General features: G+C 41.3%; 1 protein-coding gene across 1 annotated transcript in view; it reads left to right on the top strand.

Moving 5' to 3' along the window:
* ano2b (anoctamin 2b) overlaps positions 1-17201 on the top strand; it is a gene marked incomplete at both ends in the record, with an annotated part of 52691 nt that overhangs the window by 14487 nt on the left and 21003 nt on the right. Inside the window, 11 exons of the mRNA XM_080518697.1 lie at positions 6368-6466; positions 7146-7297; positions 7869-7923; positions 8011-8062; positions 10527-10582; positions 11673-11720; positions 12790-12854; positions 14121-14255; positions 14769-14926; positions 15945-16027; positions 16948-17034. Of these exons, the coding sequence (XP_080374823.1) occupies positions 6368-6466; positions 7146-7297; positions 7869-7923; positions 8011-8062; positions 10527-10582; positions 11673-11720; positions 12790-12854; positions 14121-14255; positions 14769-14926; positions 15945-16027; positions 16948-17034 (990 nt within the window). The remainder of the gene's footprint in view (positions 1-6367; positions 6467-7145; positions 7298-7868; positions 7924-8010; positions 8063-10526; positions 10583-11672; positions 11721-12789; positions 12855-14120; positions 14256-14768; positions 14927-15944; positions 16028-16947; positions 17035-17201) is intronic.

Below are 17201 nucleotides of genomic sequence, written 5' to 3'. Positions count from 1 at the left end.
TTGCTGCAGCCAAATGCAGCTGCCGGGTCTGAATCCATTTACTGATTTAGCCCAAAACGGTTAATTTTGTTTTGACATGTGCAAATTGCGTTCACTCCGATTGTGTTACGTAGCAACCGGCATGTGTGTGTGTGTGTGTGTGTGTGTGTGTGTGTGTGTGTGTGTGAGTGTGTGTGTGGCTGGCAGCCAGTTGGCGGTGCGCCGGGTCTGCAGGCCAGTATTAATCAGATTGTTGACAGTGTGGCCATGGAGCCTAAGCCAGAATGAGATTAGCTGACTGACTGATGGATTCTTATCGAGGGGAATCCAATCCGCCGAGTGCGGAGCAGGAATGCCTACGTCCCAATGAGCCCCGTTTCAATATGGCGGCGGGTCGCCGTAAGCGAGGAGGTCGAAGGGAGTTGCCGGCGTAGAGAGGGAACTAGCGCTTAATCCCTCGCGCGTAATCCAAATGACGAAAACCAAAATCTTATCGGTTGCAGATGATTCAAATTGATGTTTCTGGATGCTACGCTAAACGAGCTAACGGGTGACCGCCGGCGGCGACTGATCCTCTAATTTGAAATGAGTAAACGTTGCATCACGGGGACGGCGCTCTGGCCGGTGGTGTCGCGGCGGGATTAAACCGGACAGACGCTGCTTTTTATGTAATTCGGTGGCGAAACGCCGCCAACTGCTGTTTATGTTGCTTTTAATCTGGATTTGATGGAAGAATGAGCCTCGTCACTGCTGCTTCACTGGAATAACACTGGAGCAAATAAAGTCACATTCCACTTGGTCATCCATCCATCCATCCATCTTCCATCCATCCATCTTCCATCCATCATCCACCATCCATCCATCCATCATCCATCCATCCATCATCCATCTAGCCATTAAGCTGTTGATCCATCCATGCATCATCCATCCATCCACCCATTAAGATATCGATCCATCCATCATCCATCCATCCACCATCCAATAAACTGTTCATCCATCCATACATCCATCCTTTAAACTGTTGATCCATCTATCATCCATCCATCCATCCATCATCCATCCATCCAATAAACTGTTCATCCATCCATCCATTCATCCAATACACTGTTGACCCATCCATCCATTAGGCTGTTGATTCAGCCATCCGTCCATTTATTTATCCATCCTTCCATTCATTCATCCAATAAACTGTTGATCCATCCATCCATCATCCATCCGTAAAGTGGTGTAATGGTATTTGACTTTATCAATATTTTATATTAAAGATAATTGATAATTTCTTGGTCAATCTGACAGGAAAACTGTATATCCATCCATCCATCCATCATCCATCATCCATCCATCTGCTCATTGTATTTGCAAACATAATGAAACACATGAATAGTCATGTGCACACGTCTAAATATCCAATAAATTAATATAACCAGGAAACCAATGCTTGTCTGAAATGAGGTCAATGTTAAAACACGTCTCCAAAAAAAAAAAAAAAATTAAAAATGTAGAAAATGAGAGTAAAAATACACTCAAAATCTGTGAAAGTGCTGAAAGTTTTCCTCTGACGCTCGAAACTTTGTGTATTGCACCTCGATGTAGAAATATAGGACACAAGAGAGAGACGTGTGACAAAACCAGTGTTTTTCATCTCGTTCAGATCCGTCGAATCCCGACGGCGGCGGGATGAAAGAGTGTTAGAGCTCTGACACTCACACACCTTCGCCTCAGTCAGACGGTGTGTGTTTGTGGTGGAAGCGAGTCGTACTTGTTGACTTGCGTCTGAGGATTACGGCGCTGACCTCTGACCTCTGATCTCTGAGGGACATCCTCTTACAGAGCACTATTAATTAAATCAGAGTAATTAAAAAAAAAAGAAAAAAGGTGGAGCTGGGACTTTGAGAGGCCTTCTCTCGTTTGGGGACTTTTAAAACAGAATGAGCAAGATTACGTCTGGAAACTCCTAAAAAAAAAAAAAAAACCCAACTAAAACATATAATCTCTCCACTAAGGAAGCGTATTGCATTCACCTGAAAAAAATAAACATTGATTCTGTTTTTCTGAATTAGTGAGATAATTGCCTCATAATTATGAGAAAAAACAAACAAACTGTGGCTTTGTTTTTATGAGAATGTTTTTTTGAAAAAATTAAATCGGTTCGGTGTTTCTGGATTAATGGGATAATTTCCTCATAATTATGAGAAAAAATTTAATAATAAAGTAATGTGGCTTTGTTTTTATGAATTTATGAGATGTTTTTTGGAAAAATAAAAATCGGTTCTGTTTTTCTGAATTAATGATGAGCCTAATTATGAGAAAAAACATAAGATTAAAAAAAGGTGGCTTTGTTTTTATGAAATTATGAGATAAATTTTTTTAATGCAAATCAGTTGTTTTTATGAATTAATGAGATAAATAACTCAGAATTATGAGATACTTATCTTGTACTTTCTCATACGGAATAACAGAACCGATTTTTCGGAAAACCATTATCTCATGAATTCAGAAACACAGCCAAATATTTTTACTGAGTAATTTTTTCTCATAGATATCTCATTAATTCAGAAAAATAGAGTCCTTTTCTTTCCGCTTCTGTAGTCGGCTGCTGTTTGACAGATGTCATGATAAAAAGTCTTTTTGGAGGTCAGTGCAGACAGGATTCCCCTTTACAGCCTACGTGATAGCGTAGCCACATGCTAGCAATGTTTTTACATTTCTAAACAAGGCGACTCAATTCTTTTCTGAAGCCTACGTGTAGTGCACGGGTGTCAAACAGCTCAGTTTTAACTTGCGTGGGCCGGTGTGGCAAAATACTACCATAATAACCTTTTCTGTAGCATATGGTATATCTGGTATACCGGATCCAAATTACTACAATATCAACATAAACTTAATTTTAATGGCGCAAAATACAGTGAAATGTCCCAAAAAATCTTCTCCTATAACTGTTATTATTGCATAATGGGTGTTTTTTTACGAACTGACCCTGACGGCGTGGCTTAGCGGCGAATGCTAGTTAGCCGACGCCTCGGCTCTCTGTGTGGTGATTTTTTTTTTTTTTTTTTGCTTATTTATTCTGAGCCAAAGAATCCACCAAGATGTGAATTAATTTCTGCGTTTCCTGCTGATCGCACCTCGATAACCGCCCCGCCCTCCCACCCGAATACGCCCCCCGGCTGCGGCCTAGTTACCCCCCCTACTGAGATAAAGAGCTAATTGGAAATCCCTCCACTAATTAACCTTCTCTAGGCTAAAAAAAGGTCTTTATATCTTCAGATTTTTGATGGAAGAACAAGAGGAGGAAGAGAAGACGGCAGGAAGGAGTGCGAGGGAGGTGATTAATGGTGATTAAGAAGGTGAAATTCTGGGATGGGGGGGGGGGGAGAAAATGGCTACAGGAAAGACAAAAGCGCTGTGAACGGTGATCCATCGCTCGTTTTAAATTTTTAATCCAGTCAGCGATGATTCAGGGTCATAAATGAACCTGTTGGAGGATTAAAGATTACGTTTATTCATTCGGTCCCATGAAATACTGAAATATTTTGGCTGTTTCTCTATGGTGGTTTCTATTTTCTCCACGTACTCTGGCTTTAGGTTCAGCTTTAATTTCCACCTCTAACTTGTCTCTCTGCTTCAGCTCCGTGATGGATTAGTGATGTCTGCCAGCCCATTTTGCTTCTGCACACATGAAGAAATGCCGCGTTTCCGATTTATTTGCAAAGATATTCCCAATTTCCTGCCGAAATCGAGGCAAATGTGAACGCATCCGATGTTTTATTTTGGTAATCCGACATCTTTGTAAGGAGGTGGAATCATTAAGAGATTATTTTCTGGTTTTAATTTATCTCTCAAAAATACAACTGTGGTTTTAATGCATTTCTGTTTCCTTTATTCCAATAATTAATTGAATCTGGAGTATTTCAAGTTGTTTTTTAAGGCATTGATGGAGCTTTATTGAATGTATGTGTTTGGTTCTAGAGAGATATTTTATGTTACACATGGCGGGATACTTTAAAGATTATGACATTTTAATATGACAAAATTTTAATTTTAACATATTTGATTCTGTGCTTTAAAGTAGTTTAAAGTTTAAAGTGTCTTTAGTTTTGTAAATCACAATATGGTACAGGTTTATTATACGACAACAACGCAGGCAGGGTTGCCAGATCTCATTGTAAAATGTTCAGGGGAGGGTGTCATCAACAAACAACTCCAATAAGAAAAAACAACAAAAAACTAATAAATATTGGAGTAACAGGATCTTTCGGTAGAGTTTAAGCCACAAAGTTTATTTTTCCTAATCAAGACCTACATTCAGCATTTTGCTTCTGAGTCTCTGAAACAAGTCTCTGTCATCTCGTTTATGTTTTACTTGCAGATTTATTTGCTTATCTTTCTTGTTCTATTGTCAAATGTATTCCTTGTTGATTAATTTTTGATAAAAGTGTCACCCGATGATTGTGACGTAAAAAAAGGTTCGGATAAAGAGGTGCCAAGGTCACTTATACACACTTTAAGAGGGGGTGAAGAGAAGTGTGTGTGTGTGTGTGTGTGTGTGTGTGTGTGTGTGTGTGTGTGTGTGTGTGTGTGTGTGTGTGTGTGTGTGTGTGTGTGTGTGTGTGTGTGTGTGTGTGTGTGTGTGTGTGTGTGTGTGTGTGTGTGTGTCTGTGGGACAAAAGGACGGAGTGGAAGCGAGCGACGGAGACGAGAATGAAACATAAGAGGAGATAAAGACTTGACAGTCGGTGAGTCGGCCAGTCAGTCAATCAGTCGGTGAAACAGTGTATGGCAGCGGCAGAAGGTACGGTAATATGTGGGGTGGGGGGGTGAGTGAGTGAGAGATCTCGGGAGAGTAGGAGTCGAGAGAGGAGAAAGGGAATCGTCTCAGGTTTCCTTCATTCGCCGTGCCCCCACCCACCCCCCCACCCACCACCTCCTCCGATGGGGGGTCTGGGGGAGGGTAGGGTTACCTGGCTGCCGTCCCCCGCTGCCTCGGCTGTCTTTCATTTCTGCTTCCCAGAGGAGCTGCGGTGTTGGTTTTATTCTATTTTTTTTTTTTTTTTTAGAGAAGGAGAGCTTTCGCTCCGGTTAAATTTTGTGTCCCTTTCGCACCAGTACGCTCTATTAAAGCCGGCAATCATCATCATCATCATCAAAAAAAAAACCTGCTAATGCATCTTAATATTAATGCAATAATTACAGTGTGGGCACTGGACCGTGATTCATTAGCAGGACAAGCTAGATGAGTCACAGTCTCATCTTACATATGATAAATACATTAAGTCTGTTTGGTGGAATTGTTGAAGACAAAAAAAACAACAACAAAAAAACAGTGGATGTGACAGGAACAGGCTGCACCAACAACAACAAAAGGAGGAAGCAGCTCCAGGCTTCGCTTCAGGAACACATTTATCTTTTATAAACGCCAGATTCCCGCCTCGCCAAAGTGTTCCAGTGGGTCACAGCGATTGGCGGCACCCGGTGATAGTAGTTTATACCTTCAGAGGGGGGGGGATTGTGTTCACGTGACACTGGTGTACGTGAAGTTTTTAAACCGACTCCCAAAAATAGTTCCTTCTGCTCTCCCGCTTGTAAACAAAAATGGCCGACGCAGTCGTATTCTAGTTTTATCCTCCATATTTTGTTTATTTATGTGCAATTCATCCATTTTCAAATGTTCATATACACAGACACATTATTTGAAGTATATATCATACACTTGTACAGCTATAATATGATATGATGTGTAGACATATGAGTGTTTAACTTAAACCCTTTCAGTTTGTAAAATTGTCAATCTTTGGAAGAAAAATTGATCTTGCTCATTTTATTTTGTTGAACACTGACCGAAGAAATATTAATAATAAGAAAATACAAAAATGTACACACAAAGATATACAAAAAATAGATCATCTATGTATGTATCTCATATTTCTGATTAGCATGTCTGAATCGGGGAAGAAGAAAAACTTCACACAAAAACAATCCAACCCCTTTTCCAATATTTAGTATTTATATATTATAATTATTTTTCTGTATTAGAAAAAACTGTTATATATTCATATCGGTAGTTTAATGGTGGAGACTCCTGATCACATCTGATTTCTCATCAGTCCACTAGAATGTCGGGTTCATTACAAAAACAAGCAACAGCGCCCTCCCGTGGCCCGGCAGACCCATTGGCCTCATGACTGGTAGTTTTATTTTGACAGTCACCGCCTTGTGCTCCCACCGTTTATAACTTAGCTGTCCTCGTGTGGCTTCACTGTAAAAACAACTAATGGAGGGTGAAATTTAACGCACTTGATGCAGGATCTTTTTTTCTTTTTTCACAGATGCACTGAACCGATTGGACGATGAAATCATGACCTCAGGAACTTTGCGTCTTGTGTTTCAGTTGAAGCCCCACGGCCCCAGCTTCACCCGGCTCCACGCCCCCTGGCCGGTTCTGTGTCGAGAGGCCGAGTTCCTGAAGATTAAAGTTCCTACCAAGACGGTGAGACGTCAGGATCAGGACCATTTTTCTTTTTTTCCTTTGACATCGCCTGAAAGTCGTCGTATTTCAAGCTGCTGCGTCGAGCACGGACCACAGGAATCACCCTTCAGGGGGGAACCCGTCAAAGATGTCGCTGCAATTTGACCGCTACTTGGTTGATGTGGCAGGGCGAGGCAGTTATATATATCTGAAGACATTACTGTGGCGTGGGGGGGGCCCCCTAGTGGCCAGTTGACAAGCTCACAATTCATTATTTAAAGGGGTCATATTATGCAAAATTCCCTCTGTCTGATCATCGTCTCCACACCTGGAACGACACCCCAGAAGTAAAGAAAGTGTCTCTCTCTTTTAAAAAGTGTGTTGCTCCAACCAGCCAATCAGAAATCAAACCCTATATAGTGTCATCGGGGGTTCAGCCAATCACAATCAAGGTAGGCTCCTCCCCCTTTTGATTCCTCCCACAATCACACAGCTCTGCTCTGGCACATGGCACCATGAGAGGAAGTACGTCCTCCTCTTCCCATAGATGGGCGTATGTGGGCGGAGCCAGTCCAGCTCACACAGACACAGCAGATTCTGAATGCAAGTCCTAGGATTCGATATTTTAATGGAGGAGAATCAAACTTTGGATAAGGAGTGTGTGTCCTCGGGGCTGATTCTGTGCTCCTGGTTGTTCCAGAGCTACGAACTGAAGGAGGAAAGTGGTTTCGGGTCCAGCATGAGCACCGTGTGGAGGAAACTGAACCAGCCCTTCCAGCCCAAAGTGTCCAACCAGGACCACGGCAGCACCAAACTCCTCTCGCACTGCTTCTCCAGAGACAAACTCCACCTGTGAGACGCACACAGACACCGACACCCTCGGTTACAGAGAACACTTCTCTTCCTGAGCCCACACGCCAGCGATGCCACATGCTGAACACATGATGGACATGCTGAACAGTGGAGTCAGGAAGATTTTACGCCGAGTCATGCTACATGCTACATGCTACATGCAAAAGAGTTTCTGAGCTCATACACCAGCGATGTTACATGCTAAACACGTGTTAAACAGTGGATCCAGGAAGATTTTACTCTGTTGCTACATGCTACATGCAAAAGAGTTTCTGAGCTCATACACCAGTGATGCTACATGCTAAACACGTGTTAAAGAGTGGATTCAGTGGATTCAGGAAGATTTTACTGAGCTGTGCTACACGCTACATGCCACACACTACATGCTAAAGTGTTGCTGAGCTCACACACCAGCAAATGCCAAACATTTATGAATTACTCAGTACTCGGTATCAGCAAGTAGCTAAGTACCCGTGTGTTTTAAAAACTGCTATCGCCTCATCTCTAATTTAAATATTTGTCTTACTTTATAATATTAAAGTGTTTTGACTGCCGACTGTGTGTCTTTCAGGTACAACATCACATCTAAAGACACTTTCTTCGACAACGCAACCCGAGGCCGAATAGTAAGGGTTGTTTTTCCTCTCAGTCCGTTCGTGTGGGTTTGTTTTTTTCTTTACTTTCCGTCTCACGCACCTCTAAATGTTCGGCAGGTGTACGAGATCCTGAGGCGGACGGTGTGCGTCCGGACCTGCCAAACCATCGGTGAGCAACCCCCCCCCCCCCCCCCGACTCCACTGCGACGAGTCTGCTCCGTATCGACTCGCTCAGTGATTAAAGGGATTAAAGTCAGCAAACTAAATCGGGATCCCACATCCTCGCTGACGGAAATCAATGGCTGTTGAGTTTGAGACATGTGTGACGGCGAGCAGCAGAGACCTGCAGCAACACCTCGACTGCTTCACAGCGATAAGTTATTATGTAATTTCCATTGAATCCAAATAGGAAGTAGTTTAACTGCGTGACACGGTGAGATAATATAAACGGTAAATCCACACGCGGAGGCTCGTTTGGTTTCGCGGAGGGAGGATGAAGGGATGATTGTGATGTCCGTCTGCTGGGTTTGATGAATGGAAGTAATTGTAACCAGGAATTCAATGGTTGGATAATTAATTCAACACCTGATTTACTTGCGAATCAGTGGAGCTTCCAAATAACGACGATCTTTCAGGTATCAGTGCTTAACTGATAACTAAACTGAATTTAATTAACTGGAGTTAATTTTCACTCACTACATTTCAACGCAAATATTTGGATTTTTCTTCTTATTACCTTCTTCAAACTATCTACTTCTTTGTTTTTACATCCATGACAGCTAAAGGGGCTAAAAATGATTGTATAGATAATAAATGTGTGTTTAGCATTCATTGTGAAGGTGGCAGTTTTATTTTTCTCACATTTATGTGTCATTAGCCATCTTTTCTGTGTTAGCTAGCACAGATAAATAATGTGATGTTTTATATTAACAAAAAACTAATAATTAAAGATTGATAGTGAAATTATTATTATTATTATTATTATTATTATTATTATTATTATCTTATTTATATAATATGTATTTTGTATTGAATTTTTTTAATTTTTATATTATCATTTCAACCTTTATTGATAGTGTCTGCAAAAAGCATGTCCCTCCATTCCAGCCCTGGTTTCTATTTTATATTCCCCTGTTGGGAAATCAAATTAAATTTAAAATTTTTTTTAAAGCCCCTTTAAGATTAAAAAAAAAAAAAAAAAATGGTGCAAATGGTGCAAAATACAGTTAAAAAATAAAAGTCTCCTATAACTTTGATAGCAACGAGGTTATATATTTCAAATAAATATACATACATAAAGACCCTGTAAATCACGCATGATTCCACGGCTTGTTAATAAAGGCAGTTCAGCCTTGTTTACGACTGTTTTGAGGTCAATGGCGCCGTTTGCTTGTGAGGATTAATTGACATGCAGACGACGGCGGCTGCCTCACGACGCCGCTTCGGTTTCCGGCCGTCGCCATATGTCCGCTTGGCGCCGTGGCGACGGCAGAAGGCCTCGGCCGGCGGGGACGGGCGGAGCTTCAGGGGAGGAAGGAAGGAAGAGCTGCGTCTCTTTACCCTCTATTCTTTCTTTTTCCTCTTTATTCTTGGTGAAGAAGTTCTGTCAAGCACGCACACACACACACACACACACACACACACACACACACACACACACACACACACACACACACACACACACACACACACACACACACACACACACACACACACACACTCTGTTGCTCTCCTCTACAAGTGGGTCATACATCCTGGGTCAGGCTGAGATGAAGCGACGGGCCTCTGGGAGTGTGTGTGTGTGAGAGTGTGTGTGTGTGTGTGTGTGTGTGTGTGTGTGTGTGTGTGTGTGTGTTGGTCATAGCATTCATTTATAGCACAGCTAATCACTGCACAGCGCGCTTTGACTCGCCTGATATTTAATTGATTACCGACTTTGATGAACGAGCCAGGTCATCTGATGAGTGAGTGTCCGGCCTGACATTCACCCGTTGAACCCCCCCCCCCCCACATACACACACACACACTGAAAAAAAATGTAAAAAAAACCTCGCAGTTTCGATGCGCGTAACACATGAGTTTCCGACCCTCATCCATATCTGATCAAATGAAAAATTACGAGTGTTTTTTTTTTTTTTTTCCACGCTGGAGGAAAGATAAACAACAGAAGGTGCTCTTCTTTTAACCGTTGAGCACTTTTATTTCACACCGCCTCCTGGAAGCGTTGCGGTGTGAACCTCGGTCCTCGCTCGTCTGTAGACGCCAGTCGAACCCCAGAACGCCGCCAGCTTTGTTTGCATGCTTGGTTTCATTCAGAATCAGACAATAAGCAAAAAAAACAAAAGATGAAGAGGAATAACTCCATTTGTGTTTTCCAAACACGTCACCCTTCATGGAGGATTCGGTTTCCCCCGTTCATGCTTCTTTTTTTGTAACGTGTCAATCTAATCTTTACAACCTCAGAGCAGACAAAGCCTCATGCCCCCCACGGGATGCCCGGGGCCCCCCCCGGGATGCCCGGGGCCACCCCCAGGCAGGCAGGAACCCCAGGTTTGGGAACCTCTGCAGTAGTTGATATGATGCGGGAGGAGAAACGCCTCCCGACTCCAACCTGCTCTCTCTCTCTCCCGCAGGCATCAGCACCTTGATCGCGAAAGGCGTGTACGATGCCGCCTTCCCTCTTCACGACGTAAGTTTGGCTCCGACACCCAGCCGGTCCTCGTTTCTGCTTCGTTTCTCCTTCAGTCCACATTTAAAATTCTCTTTTTTAAAGGGGTCATATTCTGCAAAATTCACTTTCTGAAAGGTAATAATGGTCTCTACACCTGGAACGAAGAGAAGAAAGTGCGTCTCCTCTCTCCACGGCTTGTTCCAAGTTTTAAAAAGTGTGTTGCTCCAACCAGCCAATCAGAAATCAAACCCTATATAGTGTCATCGGGGGTTTAGCCAATCACAATCAAGATAGGCTGCTCCCCCTTTGACTCCTCCCACAATCAGGCAGCTCTGCTCTGGCACATGGCACCACGAGAGGAAGTACTTCCTCCTCTTCCCAGAGATGGGCGTGTGTGGGGGCGGAGCCAGTCCAGCTCACACAGACATAGCAGATTCTTGAATGTAGCTCCAAGGATCCAATATTCTTTAAAATGTAAAAAAAAAAAAAAATGTCTTTTAACTTTTTTCCCTTTTCTTTTTTTTCTTCTCATTTCTGCTTTTTCTTTTCTCTTAATGATATGATCCAATATTCAAATGGAGGAAAACCAACGAGACCAAGAGGAAGAGTTACCTGGATAATATGACCTCTTTAAAGTACTCTCTCTTTCTTTTCTCCTCGGGCAAATTCACCCATCTTCATCAGAAACATGTTCTGGTAGATGTGGATGATGAGGTTATTTGTCCGAAAAGAAGAAACGAGAAAATACTTATAAACAAAGTAAAGGCATAATTCCGGTGGGGAACAGAAAGTGTACCCTTCTTCAACATACAAACGTGCTGAATTAATCATACTAGCTAAACTGTCAACATGTCGGCCATATTGGACAGGGCAAACACCGAACAGGGGACAAATACACACAATAAATCTGTACATGGTATATTTATTTGACAGGTTGGTGAACAAAATCCAGCAGAATGGGGAAAATATCTCCATTAATCTCATCTGGAATAGAAGATTTATGTTTAAGATTTAATTAAAAAAAAGTGAACAGACTATGCTTCTCGATCTTAAACCTTTAAATCTAAGTATGTGTGTTGAAGTGACGTCGTCTTGTTTCACTGCTCAGGGAGACTTCAGGGTCGTCGGACACCTCGAGGAGAGGAACGACAGACAGGTACACCTCTCTCTCTCTCTCTCTCTCTCTCTCTCTCTGTCGGCCTCAGGAAAAAAACATTTAAATAATAAAATGCTGGAGTTCAGGCATGCGGCGCTCAGCTACATCAGAAGGTGACCTTTAATGGCGTAAAGACAGAAAGGCCCGGCGGCGGCGAGTCGACGGCACCAGACATTTTAAAGTGAAGCAGCCTCGTTCCTCGTTGTTCTAAACGCTGGAGGTTTCGTCTCCTTCCTCTCGCTTCCAGACTCTTCCATCTGGCCGACGCCGTCACAGATTGGAGTTGAACTTCAGTAAACATTTGGTGGGAAGAAAAACAAAAACATTGATTGATTCACTTTTTAAATGAGGCAGCAAACAAACGAAAACTGTAGAAACGCTGGAAGTAGAAAATCTGTTTCAATATGACGTATAAGTATATATATATTTTATGTCGGTTTTACTTATGATCTTCACACTTTTTAAAAACTTTTTTACACTGTTGTATACAACAAGAAAAAAAACAATCACAAATAATTGTTAAAATCTATGAGTGCTCTGTTTGATACAATCTAAAAAAATAATAAGAAAAGACAATAAACAAGTAAAAACTATGCATTTAAAAAGAAATCTTATCCCTTTTAACTCTTCATTTTGTAGTATTCCTATAATGAATACAATCACTATATAATGTAATACACAATTAAATACAATTACATGTCGTACACATATGTAATTATAAATACATACAAACTCAAACGTGTGAATATATTGCACTATTATTTCTTATTTTGAACTATTTGTGTTAATTTGCACTATGATAGGCGCAGCTCTCCAACGTCGTCGTATATAATATAGTATAATATAATATAATATAATATAATGATCTTAAAGGCTTTCTATTTCTATTTCTCTACACATACACGTGCATATATCCCACATAAAGATACAAATCCATGATTTTAACTAGTTATATATTGTGTGTGTGTGTGTGTGTGTGTGTGTGTGTGTGTGTGTGTGTGTGTGTGTGTGTGTGTGTGTGTGTGTGTGTGTGTGTGTGTGTGTGTGTGTGTGTGTGTTCTTCCACCAGGTGCTACACGAGGAGTGGGCCCGATACTCGGCGTTCTACAAGTACCAGCCCATTGATCTCGTCAGGTGACGCCACCAGTTGCTCAAACTCCCAGGATGCAAGCGGAGCTTTTGGCGGCGACGTTTACCGTATTCTCCGGACTATAAGCCGCAACTTTTCCCCAAAAAGCTTTGAACCCCGCGGCTTTTAACACGACGCGGCTAATTTCTGTATTTTCACGGGTTAACGGGCTTCCTGCCGCCAGATTCTACTTCCTCGTGTAGATTCCTGCTGTTTTTCGTCTCTGCTTCTCCAAAGCTCCATCAGCTGACTGCCGTCAATGATGCGTTCAGGTGCGTCGCGTAAACTAGAGCGCTGGACTCCGTGGCTGAGGGATCTTCCTCCTCAGAATCACAATCGGCAAATAACCGATATCGTCACGTGCAACTTTTTTGTTTAACTTTGCAGGTGCGGCTTATATTCAGGTGCTCTATAGTGCGGAAAACACGGTATTTGTAACTGAAACTTGCCGTTTGAACACATGGGGTTATATTTGTGCCAAAATTCTGAGCGAGCGATGGGAAAATTTGAGCGCCAAAGAATTAATTGTGCAAGCACACTAATAGCATTTTGAGGAAATATTTAAATTGCGCAAAGAAAAACTTGACATTGCGCGCATGTTGTAATCCAGGATCATTATCTTTAGTTTTCCTCATTTCTGTTTTCCCTCGCAGTTTGTTTTTCCCTCTTCTTCTTCTTCTTCGTTGGTTATGAGGCACTTCCAGAATCCGAAGTAACCAATCAGAATTCAACGCCCGCCCCGAATTTCTGTGATTGGTGGACAACCGTGTCTGTCACATTTGGGCGTTGCACATTTTGAGCGAGCAGAGGAAGAATCTGAGCGCAGAAAGGATTTTTGAGTGCGCAATGTCAAGTTTTTCTTTGCGCAATTTAAATATTTCCTCAAAATGCTTTTAGTGCGCTTGCACAATGAATTTTTTGGTGCTCAAATTTTCCCATCGCTCGCTCAGAATTTTGGCACAAATATAAGCCCATGATGAACGCTTTGTTTTTCTGCCTTTGGCACGCGTCACACGGTGTCTCCTGACGTCTCAGGTCCTGTCAGTCCACGTTTGGATCTCAGCATTCACGTCGCAGCTCGCTAAGAGGCGGATTGAAGCAGTAAATAGAGCATTAACTCTGTTCCTAATCTATTCCGGGATCAAACCCCGCTGTTGGGATTCTCACACCTGTGTTGCGTGTCGCTTAATTCTACCGCTCTCTCGTGTGTTTCGCCACTGCAGTGACACCACCCCCGTTAAAGCCCGACCTCTGACCTCTGACCCATACAGGAAGTACTTCGGGGAGAAGATCGGCCTGTACTTCGCGTGGCTCGGCGTTTACACCCAGCTGCTCATACCCGCCTCCATCGTGGGGATCATTGTGTTTGGCTACGGCGTGGCTACCGTGGATACTAACATACCGAGGTAAACAACAACAGAGCATTTATTTAGCAGCACCTTCTGGCTCAGTGCCAAATGTCCCCAGGTTGAGTGCAAGCCGTTTAAGGATCGAATAGAAAATATTCATATGTACAAGAGTTAATGGTGAAAAAATGAAATAGACCAAAGCACAACAAATACTGTTTACAGAGTCTTATCGCCACAGGATAGGATTCTAAAACTTAAAAAAAAAAAGGAGATCACTGTCCGTTGCCGTGGAGACGCTCCCCGCTCAGTGCTTCGCGCAGTGACGTAGCGCCGTGACAGGCTAGTTAGCGCCACTATGAGCTAGCGGCTGTCATGCCAACTCGGTTCCGTAAACAAATGAGGCGTTGGCGAAGGTCTGCGCTCTACTGAGTGTAGCTCTAGTATTCTTTATGGGTTTTTTGTGTTTTTTTGGAGTAATGCTTCTGCTATTGCTATATAAATAAACGCTTAAATGTTTTCCGATCCCTCCTTTCTTCCCCGGCGCACCGTCGACGTTCAACACGCCTCCAGTCTGGAAATGTGCGACGAGCGCTTCAACTTCACCATGTGTCCCCTGTGTGACGGCGCCTGCGACTGGCGCCTCAGCACCGCCTGCGGCACGGCGCGGGCCTCGCACCTCTTCGACAACCCCGCCACCGTCTTCTTCGCCATCTTCATGTCGCTCTGGGGTGAGAGGAGGCGCCTCGATTTTATATGAGGGAATTGGAATTTGACACATCGAGAACAAACAAAAAATGAAAAAAATCTGAGGGTTTTTTGTTTTTGCTCAATTTTATGCAAGGTCAGCATTAATAAGCTAAATAGTCCTACATTTGAAAATTCAAGGTTTACATACAGGAAGTAATAATATAGTAGATTTCATATAATAAAAAAGATGAATAAAACAAATATGTGATTTCATGGTTAATGTTGTATATTTACAGGGTAAAACATGTTTTGTTTCGTATTTTAATATTAGAGGGGAGTTTTCTTTTTTCTTTTATTATTTATTTATTTATTTATTTATTTATTTATTTATTTATTTATTTATTTATAAACTGAATTGAAATTGTTACATGATTTTAAATAACTGCTATGATTTATTTTTCAGGCATGTGACATTTTGTGCAATCACATAAATATCCAATATCTCTATACACACACACACATCCAAAAATGTATACACCATTTGATGTTAAAAAATAAATAAATAAATAAATTATATCTTGTGAAAATATATGTTCTACAAACAATATATAATCTATGTTTAATTAGACCCACACATATAAATATCAACACACATACATGTCTCATATATCTGATTAGCATGCCTGAAAAGGGGTAAGAAGAAATTAAATATATATGTATATGTACACTTAAGTAAAGAGAATAAATATGTTGAGGTCGATTGGCTTTTTTTTTTTAAACATTTCAAATACACTGGGGATTATTGAGGTTAAAGGTTTAATATACATATAAAAATATAATTCTTTTATTGTTATTTATCACCTTTGAACGACAAACTAAGCACATTTATTGTTAGAAATAAAGTCCCTTATAACCAGATATGAAAAAAATAAAGTCACAAAGTAAATAAAGCTATTTATTTTTAGTGAGTTTATTTCATTTTGCTGGTAGAGTTTTTGAGTATATTTGATGATTTTCAAGTGAAAGTGTAGCTAAAAGGTTGTTTTTGTGTTTGTGTAGCTGTGTTGTTCCTGGAGCACTGGAAGCGCCGTCAGATCAGCCTGAGCTTCAGCTGGGATCTGACGGGAATCGAGGAAGACGAGGTTCGTCTTGAAAACCACACTCAGAGTCGAAAGGATTGGATTTTTCAAAATAAAAGTGCCAAATTCCGCGCTGAGGTTTTAGTACGACTCGTGGACAAAACAGAAGACTGAGAGATGATTGACGAAGCAGTGGAAGTTAAGATCACTCACTGCTTGTTAACCCTTTAATATCTTACATTTTGTTTGATGTTTTAATTTGAAATAAACTCCACAATTACACGACAATGTTTTCAAGTGAAAACAGAAAAGTTTGGTTGATATGAAAATGCAAGTTTTTGAAAACGGCGGTGGAACTTTTTGACGACTTTTTCGCTTGAAACTGTCGCGTAAACGACGTGTCAAATAACTCATTTACTCAAACAACGAACTGAATCTTCAAAGTAGAATTAAAGTCTTTAAGTCCAACTTGATCTCCAAAACCAAAAAAACAAACCTGGAGTCTTTAAATTAGACTATTTGAAGTATATAGTATAAATAATAATAATAATATTGCTAACATTATCTTATAATAATAATAATAATAATAATACATTTTATTTATAAGGCACTTTACACTCGTCAAACAAATCCAAAAATGCTCCAATAAAAATATATTTAGAAATTGATTAGAAAATGGATACTATAAATCAAAAAACCTACAAATCTGCTATAAGACACAAGTACAAATAAACTCTTCTGGCTGAACACTAAGGCTCTTTAAAAAAACAAACAAACAACAAAAACAGACTTATGACTGTTTAAAACGGCATAATGTCAAAATTTTACCTTTACATTAAAATGTTGTTTACTTGTTTACCTTGCTCCCGCAAATGTTTTCATAATATCCACACCTTTCTTTGTACTAACACAAGAGTTTTTAAACCAGTAAATCTTCATTATGTAGAAATAAAGACACTTGGTCTGCCTCCCTTGCCTCCCAGGAACACCCCCGGCCAAAGTACGAGACCGTCCTCCTCCAGAAGAGACAGCGGAAGCAGAAGAACAAGAAAAAGAAGAAAAAGAACGAGGTGGGACGGATTAGAAAAGCTACTGTTTGAAATGCCCGTGAGGTATCCCCCCCCCCCCCCCCCCCCCGATCTTCCTCACAGAGATGCTTCCCGACAACCAGGCTCCTCATGTCAGACGTCGTCCAGCGACGGGGGACTGATCTAGATTCTCTGCAGAGTCTCTCAGT

This window comes from Blennius ocellaris (genome assembly GCF_963422515.1).
Source record: "Blennius ocellaris genome assembly, chromosome: 22".
NCBI classification, from domain to species: domain Eukaryota; kingdom Metazoa; phylum Chordata; class Actinopteri; order Blenniiformes; family Blenniidae; genus Blennius; species Blennius ocellaris.
This window is presented reverse-complemented; position numbering and strand designations above follow the sequence as displayed.